Genomic DNA, 19,654 nt, shown 5'->3' on the forward strand with positions numbered 1-19,654 from the left:
GGGAGATGACATTCCAAGAACTAACTCCACCTAGGACCCATACAGAGCACAGAGGGGGAGGGGACTGCCCCAGCCAAGGAAAGGCTTCCCACTTGTACGTGATGAGGTTCATGAGGATGCAGAGGGTGCTGGAGGTGGATGCAAGGCAGGAGAGTGAGCCTTCTAGGGACAGCCACTACTGTCCTACCCTTCCCCATGGCACTCAGCTGTAGCTGCCTCCTTCCTGTTGAGATCCTCTCCATCTGAAGTCCCACACGAAGGTTTCACTTCTCCATTCCCTTTGCATATTTCTGGACCCGACCTTTGCTCCAACACACTCTACCCTGGGCCATGTTTATGGATGATTCATTCCCCACCAATCACCACCATGTTGAAAACAGTAGATGCTCAATAAATATGGAATTGAAGTCAACATTCAGTTTCAAATGACAAGATTAAACTGATTGTGTATCATTTTTTATTGATCTGGTTTTGTCCTGTAACTGCCTAAGTCACGGTCTTCTGTCTCTGAAATCCAGTTCTCTTGCTCATCTCTGTTCTCTTCTTGCCTCGGTGAATTCTGCCAACGTCAGGGAATGCCGCCTGCCATAGAATACCTTTATACCACCAAGCTCTCCTTCAAGGACTTCCGAAGTGCCATCCCAGTAAGCCTGGGACCTTACCTTTGCCCTTGCAGGTGGTCTCGAACAATTACCACTTCTTAGCCTCAGAAGGGCAAGAGGGGGTTGTTGCTAGCCCCTCATTACAAATTTCCAGCCAGTCATGTTGTTCACCATGCCTCAGCTACATAACTGATCATGCTACCCTCAATCCCATAATGCCACTGTTCTGTATTCCGTAAATTTGCTTGGGGTCTATGGTTAGAAACTGAGGCAGTCACTGACCCTTTTATTGCCCCTGTCTAAAAAAAATGGTATCTTGCTCAAAGAAACATGTCTCGGTTTACCTTTTGGTTAAATTTCACTCATGACACCCTTGAAGACCACTCGTTCCAATGACAGAGAAAGCATAGTTTAATTGTCACCTGTAGGAGCCTTTCCCCCTCAAACTCTAAATGATCAGCATTAGCATCACTTCTCAAAGGACAGAGGGATGGCTTCATTTTTCATCAAATAAACGAGAAGCTTTGTGATCATAACTGTGGAGATCCTCTCTCCAACAACACACACAACTACATGGCCCATCCACAGGGACTCTTGCTCCTGGCCTGCCATCAATCCCCTGGATGGGGGTAGGAGCCCCTCATGTTCTGGCTTCCTCTATATCTCATGATATGAGACTGGTAGCAGTGAAGCCCACAGGCTGCCCACAGGTTAATCCCTTGCTACTCACATGGCTGGCCTAGCCCAACGTTTTTTCCCCCCAATCATACATATGTCTCTCTAATGACATCCTTTTTTGCCATTTCTGGCAATATGTTGCAATCTACACCTCTTCATCATGTCTATGACCAGCAGCCCCACAGCACTGGATTGTCTTTGAGAAACTGTACGATGTGTTTCCTGATCTTGTACATCTCCCCTGTACAATGACCCACTTTTCTAGTGACAGTGAAAAGGGTGCATGGCAGAGTGAACGGAATGCCAGGCGTGGAATCAGCAGGTGCCCCTTCAGATGCACACTGGTCACCACTTATCAGTGGGTGAGTCAGACAATCTACAACACTGCTGGTGGAGGTACAAACACAAGAATGCCCAAGGAGGTTCTACGTTCTTGGGGAAGACGGCATGAACACAGATGTGGACAGAAGACAAAGTAAATATAAGGAAGTTACCTATAAGATGGAAAGGGGAGATCTGGCGAGGCTCTGTGCAGAAGGTGACTCAAGGGCAGCATGTGGCAGACAGGAGGAAGGAGGGCATCCCTGGCATGGACAAGATAGAGGATGGAGAACAATACCTGGTGAAGCTGCAGAGTGCACAATGGGGTTGGAAAGGGAAGTCTGGGCCAGGCTGTCAAGGGCCTGATGAGCCCTTAGAGCTCACTGAGTAGGAAGTGACATGGCCAGATCAGCACTTAATGAAAATCACTTTGGAAATTTTATGGATGATGGACTAGAATGGAGAGAACAAGGCAGACAAACCAAAGAATTACACATTTAAGCTGCAAAACGTACAGATCAGTGTTGGACAAGATTTCCTCATCAAGAATTCCCTGGACCAAACTAGTGAAATTGCTCCAGATTTGCTCAGGACAGAGTCCCAGAGGTACATCCAGTTGGGGGTACATCCAATCAGGGGTACACTCTGGATGATGACTCCAAAAAGCAGTCTGAGAAGTGGTCAGAGGGGGAGGAGGAACACCAAGAGAAGGCAATGTCATGAAAACCCCAAGGGGAAGGGTGACTCTAGAGAGAAGAATGGTCAGTAGCATCAAAGACTACAGAGAGCTCAAAACAAGGATGGAGAAAACCAACAGAACTGACACTAACTGCTAAGTGATATAGCCAGATGCCCACTGGCAGTCTATGGTGGCTGGGAAGTGGAATTCATGATGGGGAATGGTGAAACTGGGCAAGAAAGGTGAGGAGGAGCAGCTTGTGGGAGGAGGCTTTGAATGCCAGGCAATCTGAAGGGAATACGAGTAAACCAATGCCACTTACGGAGGATGCATTGCAGTTTTGGGGAATCTACCATGGATAACATTGTTTCTATGACAAAACAAGTTCTAAACCAAGGATCGTTAACTTTCCTTGTGTTATGGATTCCTCTGGCTGGTAAAAACCACAGAAGCTAGGGGCCTCGCTCAGGGTCCCACAACTACTAAGTACCTGAAGAAGGATCCAAGTTGTGGCCCAAGAACAGAAACCTGGGAGAACCCTGGAAGGACCTGGGCTGAGCCTTGACTCTATGACAGACGAGCCAGTAAGCTCCCAGGCCCTGAATCCCGTTCCAATAATCTCGTAAGTTATGTTATATGACATTACACTTCCCTCCTCCTACAATGTTTTTCATTCTGAATCCACCACACCAACACAGTGCTGTGCCCATGGAAGGCATGTCATCATGTGCTCCAACTGCAACCTTGCTATGGGGGTACATTCCTATTAATATCAAGAATTATCTAGAGACACTCCCAGGATCACTGATTTAGAGCCAAAAGGAACTTCAAGGTTGACTCCCCTCATTTTAGAGGCTGGAATGAAATGAAAAGTCTAAATCATCATTCCCAGATTCTGTGGTCTTCTTGCTTATCTATTCATCCATATTCACTGAGAGATGTTTCTGTGGCACTAGAATTTAGAAAGGCATCTGAAGATGAAGCACCAGAGGTCACGGAGAGAGATGAGGACTGGAAATGTGGACCTAGGAGTGGGACCAGTGAGAGTCGAGGAGATCACCCAGGAGACCATCTATGGGATGAGAGGGCTCAGGACAGAACTTTGGGGGACAGCCGGGGCTAGTGAGCAGGGCCAAAAAGAGGCTGAGGAGGAGTGGTCAGAAAAGGTGGAACCAGGAGGCAACAATGACCCAAAAGTTGAGGGAGAAGAAAATGTGGAGAAGACAGTCAGCAGCATCAAATGCAGCTAGGGAGACATTAAAATGAGACCTGAGAAAAGGAGGGTGAGCAATGGGGGGACCAAGAGATCATGGGAGAGGATGGACTGCAGGTGCTGCTGCTCCAGGGGTAGCTGAGAGGGCTGAGGAAGCCTGAGAATGGGGCAGTGAAAACAAGCACCAGGGATTCAGGATGAAAGGAGGCCCTCCAAAGCCATTCAACAGCTACCAAAAGGAGGCTCATCATGCCACAGTAGAGAAAGGATGCCAAGCCTCTGAAGGCCCCAGCCCCACACATGCTCAGGTGATGAGAAACAACAAGATGTGGTACGGAGGAACTGAGCCTAGGTGCCATCACTACCATTTCAGGATTTTCTCCTCTGTTCAGCAGCACATGGATCAGTGAAGGAGGCAGAAGGTAAGAACAATCCAGGGTTAGTGTTGAGCAAAGGATGGCAGAGGCGAGTGGGAGAAGAAGAGGATTCTAGAGTAGAGAATACACAGACACAGAAAAGAGCAGTCAAAGAACTCACCACCAAACCAAGGGAGAGAAAGGGAGAAGGGCAATGCCAAAGTGATGGATGATCTGGCAAAGAAGTCACAGCATGGATGGGAAAAAGATGAGGGAGAGATGAACAAGACAGTGAGGCTGTGAACCAGAAGCCAACCATGGAGATAAAAACCCAGAGCAAGGGAGTTCTTCAATCCAGCATCACTTACACTTCCAGTACCAGCAAAACCCAAACCAAACAGGGGTGGAGCCCATGTCCCAAGCCTCCCCCATCCTCCTGTCACGTCAGGCCATTCCCTCCTCGGTTTCCCCGGGTCTCCAGGGCTCTCAGGACAAGTGCGACACATTTCACTTGCTACCCTTTTTAGCTAAAACACCAAAACTTCCTCAGATCTTTATGCCAAAAGCTAAGACGGCTTACAGTGACTAATCCTAGCCTGCCTCCTACAGGCTTGCTCTTCCAGAAGGAGTGTGCCACATAAAACTATTTCCCTAACCTTGTCTTTTATGCCTAAAACATGGGAAACAGAAAACCACATGGTATACACGTCAGACATTCTAATCTAACTTGGTAAAAAGGGAAGATATTTTACTGCAGTCCTGCAAGATATCGGCTATCCGTGTTCTATATTCAAAGATACAGCCAAAATCAGCTTTCCAAGAGGACTTCTCAAAGTCACCATGAACCTTCTTCCCCAATCAGATCTTCTGTGTATCTGGATTAATCTGCTACATTTAGGAAGGACTCTGCCCCATTCCAGAGTGTCTACAAACCAAGGCCCTGAGCATGATGGTGGAGGGACACTACACTTCCAGGACACACCAGAAAACCCAGGTTCAAATAGCAGCTTTTCCACACTGCAGAGATCGTGAAGGAGGAATTCTCTCCCTGTGACAGCCCATTAAAACTACACATGACTTAGTCTAACTGGAGGGCACACAACGTAAGGCTTCTGCCTTTGCAAACCTTTTTTTTTAACCAAGAGTCACCATGAAAGAAAACACAAATTTTTTTTAATATAGCACTTCAAATATTACCAGTTTATGACTCATAAATTTATCTAGTGCTTTTGGAAAATGGGAGAATTAGAAAAAGTTGGAGCCGGCAGGGATGTTGGCTACACATCCCTCATCCCATCCAGTCTGCTCATTATAAACATCAGGTGGCCAAAGCCAAGAGAAACTATCTCCCCAAGGTCACAGAGTCAGGCTCTTCTTTACAGGACCAAGAGTTATTACTACGGTATATGTCCATCCATTATCAGATGGCAGAGGGAGCTCTCAGAGAGATGCCCTTGGAGTCAATGTAGCTCCTCCTCAGAAACATCTTCCCATCTCCTCCTTTGCTGGCAGGTTCTGCCAACTGTCCCATCACTCTGTGGATAAGTAATTTTCAGTGGCTCTCTCCTGCCCCCTGAGGAAAGTTAAAACTCTTCTGTGTGGCATTTGAGGCCCTCCACAATATAGTACCAATCCTACATTTCCAACCTCTTATACCTGCCTCCATCTAGTCTATGGCCTGCACACAATCAGGCCTTTCCTTCCTCTGCACCTCTGCTCAGTCAATCTCTCAACAAGCCTAGGCTCAGCACCAAAAGAAAGGCAAAGAGAGCTCAGATCCAGAGGGCGGATGAGCGCAAACAATCAGCCTGAAACAGCCTCTCTCTCTATCTGTGTTGGTGGAATTCTGAGCAAGTCTTTAAAGCCCAATGCAAATGTCTTGCTTCCCACCTCCTTCTAGGATCACTCACTAGCAACAATCTTTACACTCAGATTGAACAAAGGACTTTCTCTGACAGTTCTCTAATGTCCATGTAGATCTGGGGGCTCTCCTTCCCTCTCTACAAGGGCAGACCTCTAAGGTCCCTCCAGCTCTGGACGAGGATCCTTTGATCCCAAGACTCAGTGCCTCTGGCACACTGTCACATAGTGTAAGTAGGCACTTAAGTGTCTAAACCGAATTGTGCTTTCAATCCATGGGAAACAGGAAACCAGATTCTTGTAAGAATTACGATGAAGTGCCTCTGAATTAAGAGCCAAGGCTTTGTAACAGCAGTGTTTAGGCTCGGTTCTTTCTTGTCTCCTTTCTGTTCCTGGCTATTTTACAGACAGCTGAGGATTCCAGCGATCTCTGACTGGCAGGCAGGTGTTACCATACATGTCTATACCTCCTTACTATGTTCACTCAACAGATGCTCTGTGCCAGCTACTGTGCTGAACACAGGGGACATAAAGATGAAGAACCAGCACCGTCTTCCAGAAGCTTTCAGTGCCACAGGGAAGAGTATCTGTGTACAAGTTATGATGTGGTCAGTGCTGAGCCATGGGATCGGACAGAAGCAGTCCTTCAGCTAAGCCTTAAAGGGAAAGCAAAAGTCCACTCCAGGCAAGGGCACAGCCCCATAAATCCAGTGGCAAGAGACTGCAGGACAGTAATAACAACTGATGTTTCTTGAGAGGTTTCAAGTGTGCAAAAAACGGCTTTATTTTACAAACCAGGGTGCAGGACAAGGGGATTTGGGGAGAGCTGTGCATACTGAACAGCCCAAACTACTTTACAATGGCCTTCCTTCAACACTGCAAATTAGAAGGGATCATATGGGGGAAATGAGAGCGTTCAAAAGAAATGATTGTGGAATCAAAGCATTTTCAAGCTGCCCAGGGTCTTCAAGGGCATCTTTTCCAACTGGCTCATTTTTTACAGAGAAGAGGGGGAGTTGGCACCAAGTTCTTGGCCACCAGCTCACTGGATCTACTGATGGCATAAGCAGAAACTGGATGCACTGGGTTGTGGCTGACCCCAGCATGCCAGGCATCTGATCACACGCCTTCTGGCCCCTGCCCACTCTTGTCAGTGGACAGAGGAGGGATGAGGAAGCTCTGCACACACTTGATCTGCTTTTGCAGAGAAAGAGAGGAAGAGAAACTAGAGCAAAGCCACACAAAAGCTTTCACTTCCCACATTTTTACTGACTTCAGCCTTAACATGGCTCCCCAGTGAGAACATCCTGAGACCATGAAACCACCAGCAGCTGCACCAGCCCAGCGCCTCATGGCTGCCTGGGCCAAGGCTGGCTCCACTCTGCAAGTCTGCCTTCCTGAGTGCTGGGTGGTGGCATAGCCTTAGCTAAAACTGCCAAGGATACCTGATGGAATTAAAGGCAAAATAAGCAACAGCTGCATCCAGAGAGGAATCAAGTTCTTTTCATTTGACTTAAAACCAGGCTGGGAAACCTGAGGCCTCGAGGCCATGTGTGGCCTTGTAGGCCCTCAAGGGCAACCATCCGACTGAATCCAAACTTCAAAGAACAAATCCCCTTAATAAAAGGATTTATTCTGTAAAACGTGGACTCGGGTCAAAACACCGTGCCCAAGGAACTCCTAGGCTAAAAGGATGGTGGGTAAAAAGATGGCTCATTGCTTCCAAATATACGTAAAGTGCTAAAGAAATATTTCTATCAGCCAGCCCTCTAACATGCGATTTGAAACTATACCAGTTAATGGAAAAGAGAAAAATGCTCCAAGTGCGAGGGCAGGGGAGACACCACACGAGACACTTATGACGCGCTCAGCGCTCTGCCCATTTTTACACACTTCGGTATCTTCTTTCTTTTGTGTGAAGGGCACAGCTGATAATGTTTATGAGGCGTCTTCCTCAAAGCATATATTATTATTCTGTCTCTTCTATGCCAAAATATTGTACAAGGAACCATTTACTTAAAGTGACACGTTGTGACAAACATTTTCCCAAGACCCCACATTATTTTTTGCCAGTATTCCCTCGATCAGCTGAAATTTCCAGAAAGAAAAATAAGGCCAAGACATTACTGCTCCTCCATGAATGCAGGGCCTATCTGGAGAATACTTGCCTTTAACTCTGCCACCGAAGGGACCTTTTCTTCCAAGAACAGCTCTCCAAGTTGCTCATCTGAATTTGCAACACACTCAATGAGTTCCTGACGGTGGTCCATCGCTGCCGCCCTAAACTCCGCTGGGATCTCAGCATATCGGACAGTCTGGCTGGGAAGAGAAAGTCTTCTGTTTCAGAAAATGAGAACTTTTCTGGAAGATTGGAGGCACACAGTGCAAGCTTCCCTCAGCTCCCTCTGCTCACTTCTGAAAGCCTCTGGGCATCACTGCCTTTTCTGTCCTTTTTGGTCCCAAAAGAAGAGACAAGCCTCATGCCTCCTTAACGTTCCCGGACCCTGATTCAGTTATCCTTCTCCCTTTCTCATGAATCCTCAATGTCTCCTTATAGAATAGCTCTTCTCCACCTGCTTACTAGCATGCTCACTGGGCCAGCTCCAGCCATCCTGATCTTTATCTGGCCACCGGACCCAGATGGCTCCAGAGGAGAAAGTGAGGCTGGTGACTTTGCACAGCCCTGCCTCACTTAAATCCAATTCACTCGCAAGTCATGGCATCATCTGCCTGATGTCATGGTCCTCCTCAACAAAGGACAAACCACACAACTTACATGCTCAGATTTCCCCAGTCTTAAAAAAGCTTTCCTTTGACCTTTTTCTCCCTTCCAGCAGTCCTCTCACCTCTCCTTCCTCCCCATCACTGAGACACCTCAGAAGTTTTCCCCCAACTACCCCACTTACCAACAACTACCTAATTGCCAAATTCATTATCTGTTTTACTTTCAGCCTCCATCTTTCCTGTCCCCTTTTATGGGCAGTTTTTGAATGAAGAAATTTAAACTATCCACAAAGAAACAAACAAAAAACTGATGCTCCAAATCACCGCTAAAGAAATGCCAATTAAAGCAGCTCGAAGCAGTCCCTCATCACACCCATCATCAGGGCAAAGATGACATAAAAGAAAAGTAAAGGTTGGAGGAAGGGCAGGAAAACATACACATGAACATATGCTGGTAGAGCTGCAAATCAATCTGGCTATTCTGGAAGGTCACTGGGAGCTACGCCCCAAAAGGTCGCTGAACCGCACAGCCTTGTACCAGCTCTTCTGTTACCAGGCCTGTGACCCTCTGAGATCGTGGTGGAAAAAAAGGAAAAGGATCACAGGACAAAAATCAGCAGGACATTAGTGAAGGGAAATTAGATGTAATTTTTCAATAAATATTTTGGAAGAAATCATTCCAGCCAAATTTCAAAGAGTTACTATGTTTGGAAAAGAATTCCTTTTCATTCTTTCTCATTTCACTGCTCTCCAAATTCCAAAGTTCTGCCACTCACCCAAAGTCTCCATCGAAGTAGATGGCCTGCTCCTCAATGAGGTCTATAATGCCTTTAAAATCACCCTCCAAGCCCATGGGTATCTGGACAAATGCTGCATTATGATTTAACTTTGATCTGGAAAATAAAAAACGCATTTAAGATGATTAGGAAAAAGGTGGCAAATCACTAATTAGGGAACTACTTCACATTTTGAGTGATAAATAATTTGTCACCTACATAGAACACTCGCTGCTGCAAAATTCCCAATATTTAAATATGAATAAATTCAACTTTACAATTCTGAACAACTACATAAGTCAGACTCAAATGAGGAACCTAAAGCTGACTGCCAAATAAAGCTGCCTTGACTTCTCTGAAGGAAATCCCATCACACATGCTCCACTGAATGTCCCTCTGTCCCATTTCAGTACTTCCCACTACACTCATCTCTTTCATTTTACCCATCATCCCAAGCTCTTTCACTACTTTCCACTGGGCAGACAGCCCAGGAGCCACATGCCCAGAACAGAAAGGAAACTTCCCATATACGAAATCTCTGCCCCTCTTGACTTGCTGTGGCAACCTGTGCAAGTCAACCAACTTCTCTACAGATGCATTTTCCCATCTGTAAAAGGGAATGGTAATACTCAAGCCTATCAATGGTCATGGAGGTCAGGAAGAAAGCAAAGCAGTGAACTTTGTAAGAGGCTACAAATGATTCCAAATAATAGTTTTAAATTAAGGAAGATTATTTACTTAGGTTACTGTAACTATTAGCAGAAATCACAAACCAAAGTAAGAGAATTTCATTTTATCCTCCTGTAATTTAAAGGCTATTAACTGCAATCCTAACATAAAGATTAAAGTTAAAGATGCGCCTCTTATCACATTCTAGGTTTTCCTTAAACAAAATGCACAAAATATGTGTTGAGGCTCTTCTGGGGTTCAGAGGCAGCGTGATGTAATGAAGAGAGCTGGCCTCAAAGCCAGAAAGACCTGGGTCCAAGGGCCACTTCCGACATCCATGGGAGCCCAGGACCATCACTTACATTTTCAGGGCTCTAGGCAGCCTTCAGGACTGTTACAGAGAAGGGGCCGACCTGAATTGGACAGTTTTCTCTCCTGGAAATTCCCTTTGAAGGACAACACGAGCCTCTCCCCATCTCTGTTGTGAGTTCTAAAGGATAGTTACATAGCATATGAAATGCTGGGCCTGGAAGGCCTGGATTCAAAACCCAACTGAGATTCAGACTAGCTTTGTGACCCTGAGCAAGTCACTGCTCTCTTAGGTACCACAGACAACATCCCAGGATTAATCTAAGTCATAGACAAGCCTCAGCCTACAGGGTAACAGTTGTTCACAAGAATCTTTCCTTAAACTGATGAAATCACCAGTCAGTTAACAAATATTTATTCAAGACAGCATCATGATGCTGTGAGCATAGGGCAGGACTGGGGGTCAAGAAGACTGAGTCTGAATCCAGTCTCAGATATTATCTGTACGACTAAGCAAGTCAAAGCCTCTGGGCCTCAGTGTTGCCACCTGCAAAAGCACAACAGAGCTACTATTTTTACCACTAGTACTGTTATCGTCATCATTATTGGCACCTACTATGTGCCCAGCACTGTACTGTTTGCCCATTTGGGGCTGGGCATTATCCTAAATTTGCACAATACTTAGGATCATAAAATTCCCACCTAAAGGATGAGACAAAGATTATCCTGCAAACAAATGAGTACAATGAGACCTAAGGTAACTCAGCAGCAGAGCTGACTCTTGCTGCTAAGGAAGCTAAAGCAGATCTGAAATCCCTGGGCACTGGTGCCAGGACACAGTCAGGCCCCCTCACCTCCCTCCGCAGCATACTCACAGCAGTGGCTGGGGTGAGCCCCCCCTCTGTACCTCATTTGCTGAAGTGCTCTGGATGGGTTGGAGCCCAGTCGGTCCAGTTTATTAATGAAGGTCAGAAACGGAACGTTGTATCGTTTCATTTGACGGTTGACAGTCATTGTCTGGCACTGAACGCCTCCAACAGCACAGAGAACCAGGATGGCGCCATCCAATACTCGTAATGCCCTCTCTACTTCAATTGTGAAGTCCACATGCCCTAAGGAGACCAAAGTGGTTGGTGATGGTCCTCTCATCACTTCTGTCTAGGCCTACCTACCACTCTAAGCTTACTGCAATAAACTCTCAAAGTGAATGGACAAGTCTTCAGCCCAATGACTGTGAAGACTGTCAGTCACTCTCTACAGACCTGTCTCTCTAAGAAGGTCACCAAAGTCTACATCTGCTCAGACCTTCCCCATCTCCTGCAGCAAATCAAAGACAGGCTTTCTTGGTGAGCTGTGCTTAGCACAGGGCCTGGGAACAACATAAATGCTCTTAGACCACGAACAAACAGATCACTTTTGGTGTGGACAGCTCCAGAACAAATTACATAAAGATGGGAGTAGCTAAATGGCCCTAATTGAGTCACTTTGGCTATGAATTAATTAAATGGACACCAAATCCAATTTCCCTAATACTTTATAATCCATTTTCAATCACAAGGCAACTGTCAGAGGAAGTACTTAAGTGTTGGCATTGGTAACCTGAGGTGCCAAGTACCCTGCAGTCTTTAGCATCCTATTAATTAATGACTCACTTGTGTCTCAGTAACCTCTCAGCTCCTGGCACAGAACCCAGCACGTTATTTATGACTGATTGCCCACCACCACACAGTAATGAGCTGACATGGCAGAGTGGACAAAGTCCTGGGCTCTGAATCAGAAAACCCTGGGTTTGAATCATGCCTCCCCCATTCATTGGTTCTGTGACCACGGACAAGTTCTTGACTTCTCTGAGGATAAGTCTCTTCATCAATAAAATAGGGTCAGATTCTCTCTGGTACCAAACAACCTGCTTATCATGGGGCTAAAAAAGCCCTATTGTGAATGCAATTGGTATTACTGGATGATAGACTCAGAGCCGGAAAAGACCTCAAGGTATCTAACCTGATCCTTTATTTTATCCTAAAGACAAAGAGGCCCAGAGTCACACAAACATGTCCAGGACCTGTGACCTGCTTTAGTGCTCCTTCTTTTACAGAGCACTGACTGAGGCCCCATCCATGCCGTATCCTAAAGACTACAAACAGAAAAAGTCCATCAGCCCACCCGGTGTGTCTATGATGTTGATGTTTACGTCCTTCCACAGGGTGTAGGTGGCTGCAGACTGAATGGTGATTCCTCGCTGGCGCTCGAGTTCCATGGAATCCATGACGGCACCAACTCCATCTTTACCTTTCACCTAAACACCAAAAAACATTCAGACTCACACACATCCGGACAGACCGTGAAAAAGGAAGAATTCTAACATGACAGGATCCTAATTGAGAGAGAAAATCAAAAGGCTCCTAAAAAACAAGACTCACCTGATCCCAAAGTTCAGGTCATGGTAGCCATGGTCAGTAAAGGAATCGACCTGAACTTCAGGGCACAATATGACCAATTCTGACCAATCCCCCCTCAGCCATTCAAAACGCCACTAAGGGGCAGCAATCAGCCAGCCCCACACGGGCACACTGGCACTGAGTGGTGCAATTTGCTGAGAGATGGAAAGGATTTTGCTGCTAGCCTTTTTGACATACAGGATGACCCTCATTTGGGGAAATATGTAAAAAGGCTGCAGTGTGCTAAAATATAGTCCCATGTATGTCTCAGAATTTTTTTCATTCACGTCATCAGACAAACACCAAAAGTCAACATGACCTTTCTCCTTTGTACTTCCCAAGAACTTAGGTTTTTTACTTTCATCAAAATGTAGCTGAACAATGCCAGAGGTAAAAAAACATCTTTCTGTTTTCAAGCATATTATTTTCTTTTTCTTTCTGGGGAGATGGGGGGGGGAGAAGCCTAGTAAGCCACAACGGTATTGCAGCTATCAGAGCAGTCCCCAGCAGCCCACAGTCTTTGAGCTGCTCCTACCTCGTGCATCTTTGCTATCCTTCCAGTGTAGTAGAGCACGCGTTCAGTTAAGGTTGTTTTCCCAGAATCGATGTGAGCGGAAATGCCAATGTTGCGAATCCTCTCGTTAGGAACAGCTCCTGAACACCATCGGCAGCTCTTCCAATCCACCTGGAAAAACAGGATGGCTTCAATTCCATTTACAAGAATGTAAAGACGAGATCAGGGCTGGCGAAGTGGGCAGGCCTTCTGTCACTACAGGACAACAGAGACCATGTTACACAGAGCAGCGAGAACAGAAGAGCAGGCCCCAGACTGGTAGGGCTGACACATGGCTTCACAAGCAACAGGAGGGGACTGGACCAGATCCCCACACTTAGGTGGCACCGAGTCCAGGCAAAAGAGAGTGAAGGAACCTCATCCTCCATCTGTGCACATAACCATCGTAGGCTATTTATTCTCTTAAAACTCATACTCGGTGGCTTGCTTTCCCTTTTTTGCGAGGTCATCCTTCATCAGAATGAAAGCACAGATATTTCCCTCTTCATCTCCAAAGACAAGACGAGTCATTCAGCCCACGGAGTTTGGGGGCCAGTTCTTGCTGCGTACCGGTTACACGTGCCCCCGTAGGGTCTAATGCTCCTATCATCTTTTCATACGAGCAGGTAGCACATACTTATCGAGTGCCTATCATGTGCTGTGCTGGATGCTGGGGATCCAGGACATAATAAACAGGCCCTGTTCTCAAGGAACATACCTTCCATCAGGAAAGGAGACAAATACACGTAACCAGACGTATTAGATCATATACAAAAGAACCGCCAGGTCACTTTTCGGCCCACTGCAGGAGGGGAGGTGGACCACAAAGACCTCCTGAAAAAGGTGGAGCCCGAGGCGGCTTTCCAAGTGTGGAAGTGAGCCAGGAAAAAGGCTTGTGTGAGGAAAGCCAGAGGGCCAGTTAGGCAGGGACACAACGCTGAGAGACCGCTGATACCTGAAGGTGCTGGAAAGGCAGGCAAAAGGCTTTAAATGTGGAACAGAGGTTTCTGTTCGGTCTTAGCATGCACGAAGAGCCACCGGAGAGCGGTGTGGCAAGATCTGGACTGTCTTTCCAGACCACTGTGGCAGCTGTGCGGGATGGACCGGGGGAAGGGGCCCACCTGGGGTGGTGACCGGCTGCAGCCCTCCTGAGGGCTCCCCCTTCTCCGTTCTATAGAATCCCTCAGACCCCCGGCCCTCCCCACCATCTCCTCGATCGGGGGCTGCACAAAGGCAGTCTTCGTGCCCATGCCAAACCCTGGCCTCGCCACCCCAACCTCGCTGCCATCTCAGCGGCCTCCTCTCAGGCCTTACCCACCCTGCCCTCTCCACCATCTCCTCGATCGGGGGCTGCACAAAGGCAGTCTTCGTGCCCATGCCAAACCCTGGCCTCGCCACCCCAACCTCGCTGCCATCTCAGCGGCCTCCTCTCAGGCCTTACCCACCCGGCCCTCCCCACCATCTCCTCGATCGGGGGCTGCACAAAGGCAGTCTTCGTGCCCATGCCAAACCCTGGCCTCCCCGTCCTCCTGCCTCTCTGCCCGCCCCCCTCCAGCTCATGCCCTCGAACCTGGGGTGAGCCTCAGTGCCCTCCAAGACCCAGGCTCTCAGGTCTTCCTCGCCTGCCCCGGCCTCCCTGCGGACCCAGGCCCACGTCTGCCCCAGCTCTGCCCCGGCTCCTCAGGCCCCTCTCTGCCTCCCTCTCCCCTGCTCCCCCATGGGGTGCCAGGCCTCCCCTTCAGAATAGTAGCTCCTCCAGGGCAGGGCCTGCTGCTCTTCCTGTCTGCACATCCCGGCGCTTAGCACAGCGGCCCGCAGTCCACACCCGGCCCCGCCAGTCCATCCATCACCACCATCCTTCATGTTCCGAAGGTGGCCTTTCCTCTCCCAGGCCCTCCCCAGCCTCCTTACAACGGGCCTTCCCCAAGGGCAGGGATGGGGTTTTTGCCTTTCTCAGGATCCATCACCGGGCACGCCGGGCACTAGAGAAACGCCTCTTGACAGAACAGGCTGGATGTTTCACCGCCCAGCCCTGCCCAGCTGCCGGGGGGCAGGGCCCCCCACGTGTACCCCCGAGGGTACGAGGGCACCTAGGCCCTCTAGGGGCCGGAGCCGAGCCGGGGCAGGCGGGAGCCGGGGAGGGACACGTCGGAGCTCCGCCCGCCCGCCCCGGGGTCCCCGGCGGTGACACGAGGACCCCCGGGCCAGAGGCCGCCCCGCCGGGGCTGGGGTCCCTCGGCTCATCTGACAGATGGGGACACTGAGGCAGGCGGGGGCGGGGCCGCCGGGCCCCCAGACCCCAGGCTCGGCGCCGGTCCACACGCGCCACGATGACCGCCCAACACCCGGGCAGGGACGGCCCGAGGGCGGCCGGAGGCAGGATTCGAACCCAGGTCCCCGCTGCCCTCCACCTCCGGGCCCCACGTGGGGAAACTGAGGCGGGGGCGGGGCCGCCCAAGGTCACCCCGGGCCATACCTGCCTCCCGGGCCGAGGCCCGCGCCCGCCCAGCGCCGCCCGGACTCGGAGGAGCCACATCGCGGGACCGACGGACGGACGGACCGACGGAAAGACAGCCACGGACGCAGGCGCTGCCGGGCCGCTCAAAGTCACGCCGGGCTCCAGCAGCTCACTTCCGGGCCGGCGAGGCCCGGCTCGAACGCTTCCGGAGCAGAGGACACCGGAGAGGCGGGGCCGGCACGGGGCCTTCCCCGCGAGCTCGGGGCTCGGAGCTGCGCCCCGCCCCCTGCCGGCCGGGGGGAGCCCTGCAGGCGCTCCGGAGGCGCCTGGCTCCAGAAGCCGCTGGCGCCGGCCCCGCCCCTGCCGGCCCCGCCCCCGCCCCTGCCGGCCCCGCCCCCGCCCCTGCCGGCCCCGCCCCCGGGCTGCCGGCCCCGCCCCCGCCCCTGCCGGCCCCGCCCCCGGGGCTGCCGGCCTGGCCCGTGGGGGCACCGGGCCGAGCTTGCCTCAAACCTTTCACTGCCGAGATGACCCAAGGATGCGCAGAACGGCTGGGGACACCCGGCCCCCCCAAGGAGAGAGGGACCGCCCCCTTCCCCATGCCCCCGCACTCCCGCACCCCCGGCACCTCCTCAGCCGGCGCCCCTTCCCTTCCGCTGCGTCCAGCGATCCGTCAGCACTGATTAGGCGCCTGCTGTGTGCCAGGCACGTGCTGAGCGCGGGGAGGCACGAGAGGCGCCTTCCAGGGGCTCCCGGCCTGCGGGAGGGACGTGCAGACAGACGGACAGGGAGCCAGAAGAGCGGGGGCCTCCGCTAGGACCCCTGGCGGCAGGTGTCCTCACCTGAGGCACGGAGCCTGAGGTCACCCAGCTGATGAGCGCGGGGGCCCCCTTCTGAACTGCCCGGGTTATCGATAAGGACGCCTGCTCCCCCATCTGTAAAACGGAAATGTTATTGGGAGCCCGCTCCGCGTGCTGGCTGTCGAAAGCCATGGGAACAACGCTCAGGACGCTTTACGAGTCCTAAGGGGAGGTCACTTAGTACAGAGAAGGAAACTGGGAGGAAAGCGAGGCTACCTCAGGGTCCCAGGGAAGGAGGGACAGGTCTCCTGTGTCCCTTGCTGAGCTCCAGCCCTGATGCACTGATTCCGTGCTGGCTCCATGGCAGAGCCCGGTGCCCCCTGGAAGCTCAGCTTCTCACCTCCCTGACTGGTGCCCGACTCAGTGGTTCTTCTTGCAGAAGTGGGGATTCTTGGCCCAGTCTCAGAACTGGACACTTGTGGCCAGGAGTACCTCCCAGCAGCACCTGCTGGGCCCCAGAGAAATTCAGCCCCTCTCTTCAGCCTGCCACGGAGGACGCTGAGGTGGGAGCATGGCAGTCTTCAAGTCTGCCCTGGGTCCTCACTGGGATGGAGTGTGCTTTTCAGCTTAGACATGTTTTCTTTACACCAAGCCCAAATCACATCTGTCCATCCTCTAGGCAGGACCCACTTGATAGCCCTCCACTTAAGTCCAGTTTATGTACCAGTGGAGACATAAACCCATGATGTCATTGGTCCTCTGAAAGGACGGAGGAACAATGGTCCTTCAGGTACCTGAAAGCCCTGTCATCCTCTGCCTCTCCCCTGCCTCCAAGTCTTCTCTTCCTGCCCAGCTCCTTTGGCCGATTCTAGGTCTGAGTCTCTCTAGGGATCTGGGGAAAGGCTTCTGTGAGGCAGTTAGTTACATGTCAGCAGAATGGGTTGTTCCAGAGCCAAGTCACTGCTCTTGTTTTTCCATGAAAATATTTGCAGTCTTTGGGAGATGAAAATGTCAGACAGATACACTCACAAAACAAAAGGATACAGCCTCAGAGTGTACCACAGACCACTTGGACAAAATAGAAGAGAAGTTTGGGAAACAGATCACAAGTCTGGCACTGGGTCATGCTTACAGTAGTGATGGGGGATCTTCAATTAGCCTGACATCTATCGTAGCTCTCTGCAAAAAGCAGAGCAGCTGATGACATTTTTGTCCACACGATCCTTTCATCCTTCCAAAGGGCAAATTGATCATTGGAAATTCTTTGCTGGGTCTGATTCCCACCTCCTCAAGTTTGTGGTTTAAAGAGAGGAAAACTGTCCAGAGTCTGACCACTATGGCTTTTCTGAACAAATCCCAAAGGGCCCAGAGGAGGGATGGGTAGGAACTAGCATATTCAGTTCTACAGGGGAAATCAACAGAAGGATGCTTCTGTTCTCAAGTGTGAAATTCTGAAGACACTAAAAGGAACAATTCCAGTGACTAGGAAGGAAACACAGGAGTTAGATGAAGATACCCATATGGATACACAGAGAATTCACCAACCAGTTTTTAGAGGATGATTTCCACAACAGCAGGATTATTTTTTTTCTTTTTTCCAATTATGCATAAAGACAATTTTTAATGTTCATTCTAACAAAATTTTGAGTTTTTCCCTTTCCCTTCTCCCCTCTTCCTAAAACAATAAGGAATTTGATATTGGTTATATTTGTGCAATCATGCAAAAGATATTTCCATATCAGTCAAGTGAAAGAAGAAATAGAGCAAAAGGGAAAAACTCACACACATACAAAATAAAATGAAGTCTCCATTCAGATGCTATCAGGTTTTTTTTCTGGATGTGGGTAACATTTTCCATCATGAGTGCTTTGTAATCACCTTGATGAGAAGAGCTAAGTCATTCATAGCTGATCATCACACAATGTTGCTACTGCGATCCTGCTCATTTCCCTTTGCATCAGTTCATAAGTCTTTCCTAGTTTTTCTGAAATCTACCTGCTCATCATTTCTTATTGCACAGTAGTATTCCATTACATTTGTATACCACAGCTTGTTTAGCCAACAGTATGATTCTTGGAGAAGGAAAGTTACTAACATGACCCAGATGAAGAACTAGTACCAAGTTATGAGGGCCAAGAGATAACCTTTCCAACCTTCCTTGCTATTTCTGAACTCCAAGTACATCCACAAGCATGAAGATCCATGGACCTTTAAGACCTTAGATTATTCTTCTGTACACAGCTAGATGAGAGGGGCTAAGAACTGAAATCAAGAAAGAAAAAACTGGATAACAGTGGAGAAACTTATGTTTGGGCCACCATGAAGTCCTGCTGGACAAGAAGAGGTTCCCCTGCTGCATCATCCTTGGAAAGGGATCATCTGGTCTATGTCAAAGTCTTTACTCAATTCTAGTCTTTTCATCAAGGGTGAAATCCTCTATTTCATTAAACGTTCATTTCTTCCTCTATAAGAATATACAATCAGTCCTCAATTTTTGTGAAGCTAATGATCCTAGGAAATGGCACAAAAGTTAAAAAAAAAGCAAATGATGATACATTGAACCTATGACAATATAGAGCTTAGGTTTCTGCAACCACCAAAAACTGTGATCTTTTGCTACAGATTACTAAAAATATACTTTTCTGCATGCATTTCTTTGTAACCAAACATTAATTCTGATAATACATACTTTTGCTATAACAGTAACCATAAAATCACCCATAAGATACAATATAAAAAGTAAAATTGGTAACATGCAAAACATTTCTTCTTGCTAGTAATTCCCCAGAATTCTGTGACCTTTTGTGTTAATACCTCAATAAAAAAAATCCCAAAATATTGATTTCAGACAATATTCACTTTTCATAAAACATGAAATCTGCACTACCAGAAATACTTTTCTCCTTTTTGCAGCTACACCAAATAGTTGATTGATTAATAATACCAAACTTGCAGCCAACAGTGGATGAAGACATTCCAGCACGAAGTTTGTCTAACACCTTCATTTTCTCACTAAGCCCCATCGCTGACTTTGCACACTTGGACTTAGAACCCAAAGGACTTGCACTATACTTTGGGGGCATAATTACAACACAAAACTTGAGTTTTAGAGGCAAACAATGAAAACACGCAGGAAATGCAACAGTAAGGTAAACAAAACCAATGAAGCACCCAGTAGGTCAACAACAGCTCCGTAGACTTATCCACATGACACCTCTCAT

The 19,654-nt window shown here is 48.8% G+C and overlaps 1 protein-coding gene across 1 annotated transcript in view; it reads right to left on the reverse strand.

The window, feature by feature from the left end:
* Nucleotides 1–15,843, reverse strand: part of GFM1 (G elongation factor mitochondrial 1) — a 45,923-nt gene extending 30,080 nt beyond the window's left edge. The window contains exons 1-6 of the mRNA XM_072618625.1: nt 15,655–15,843; nt 13,161–13,310; nt 12,351–12,483; nt 11,095–11,299; nt 9,210–9,326; nt 7,878–8,028 (exon numbers count right to left, since the gene is read on the reverse strand). Coding sequence (XP_072474726.1) covers nt 7,878–8,028; nt 9,210–9,326; nt 11,095–11,299; nt 12,351–12,483; nt 13,161–13,310; nt 15,655–15,714 — 816 coding nt within the window. The 5' untranslated portion in view covers nt 15,715–15,843. The remainder of the gene's footprint in view (nt 1–7,877; nt 8,029–9,209; nt 9,327–11,094; nt 11,300–12,350; nt 12,484–13,160; nt 13,311–15,654) is intronic.
* Nucleotides 15,844–19,654: the final 3,811 nt, after the last annotated feature.

The sequence above is a fragment of the Notamacropus eugenii genome, chromosome 6 (genome assembly GCF_028372415.1).
Source record: "Notamacropus eugenii isolate mMacEug1 chromosome 6, mMacEug1.pri_v2, whole genome shotgun sequence".
Lineage (NCBI taxonomy): Eukaryota > Metazoa > Chordata > Mammalia > Diprotodontia > Macropodidae > Notamacropus > Notamacropus eugenii.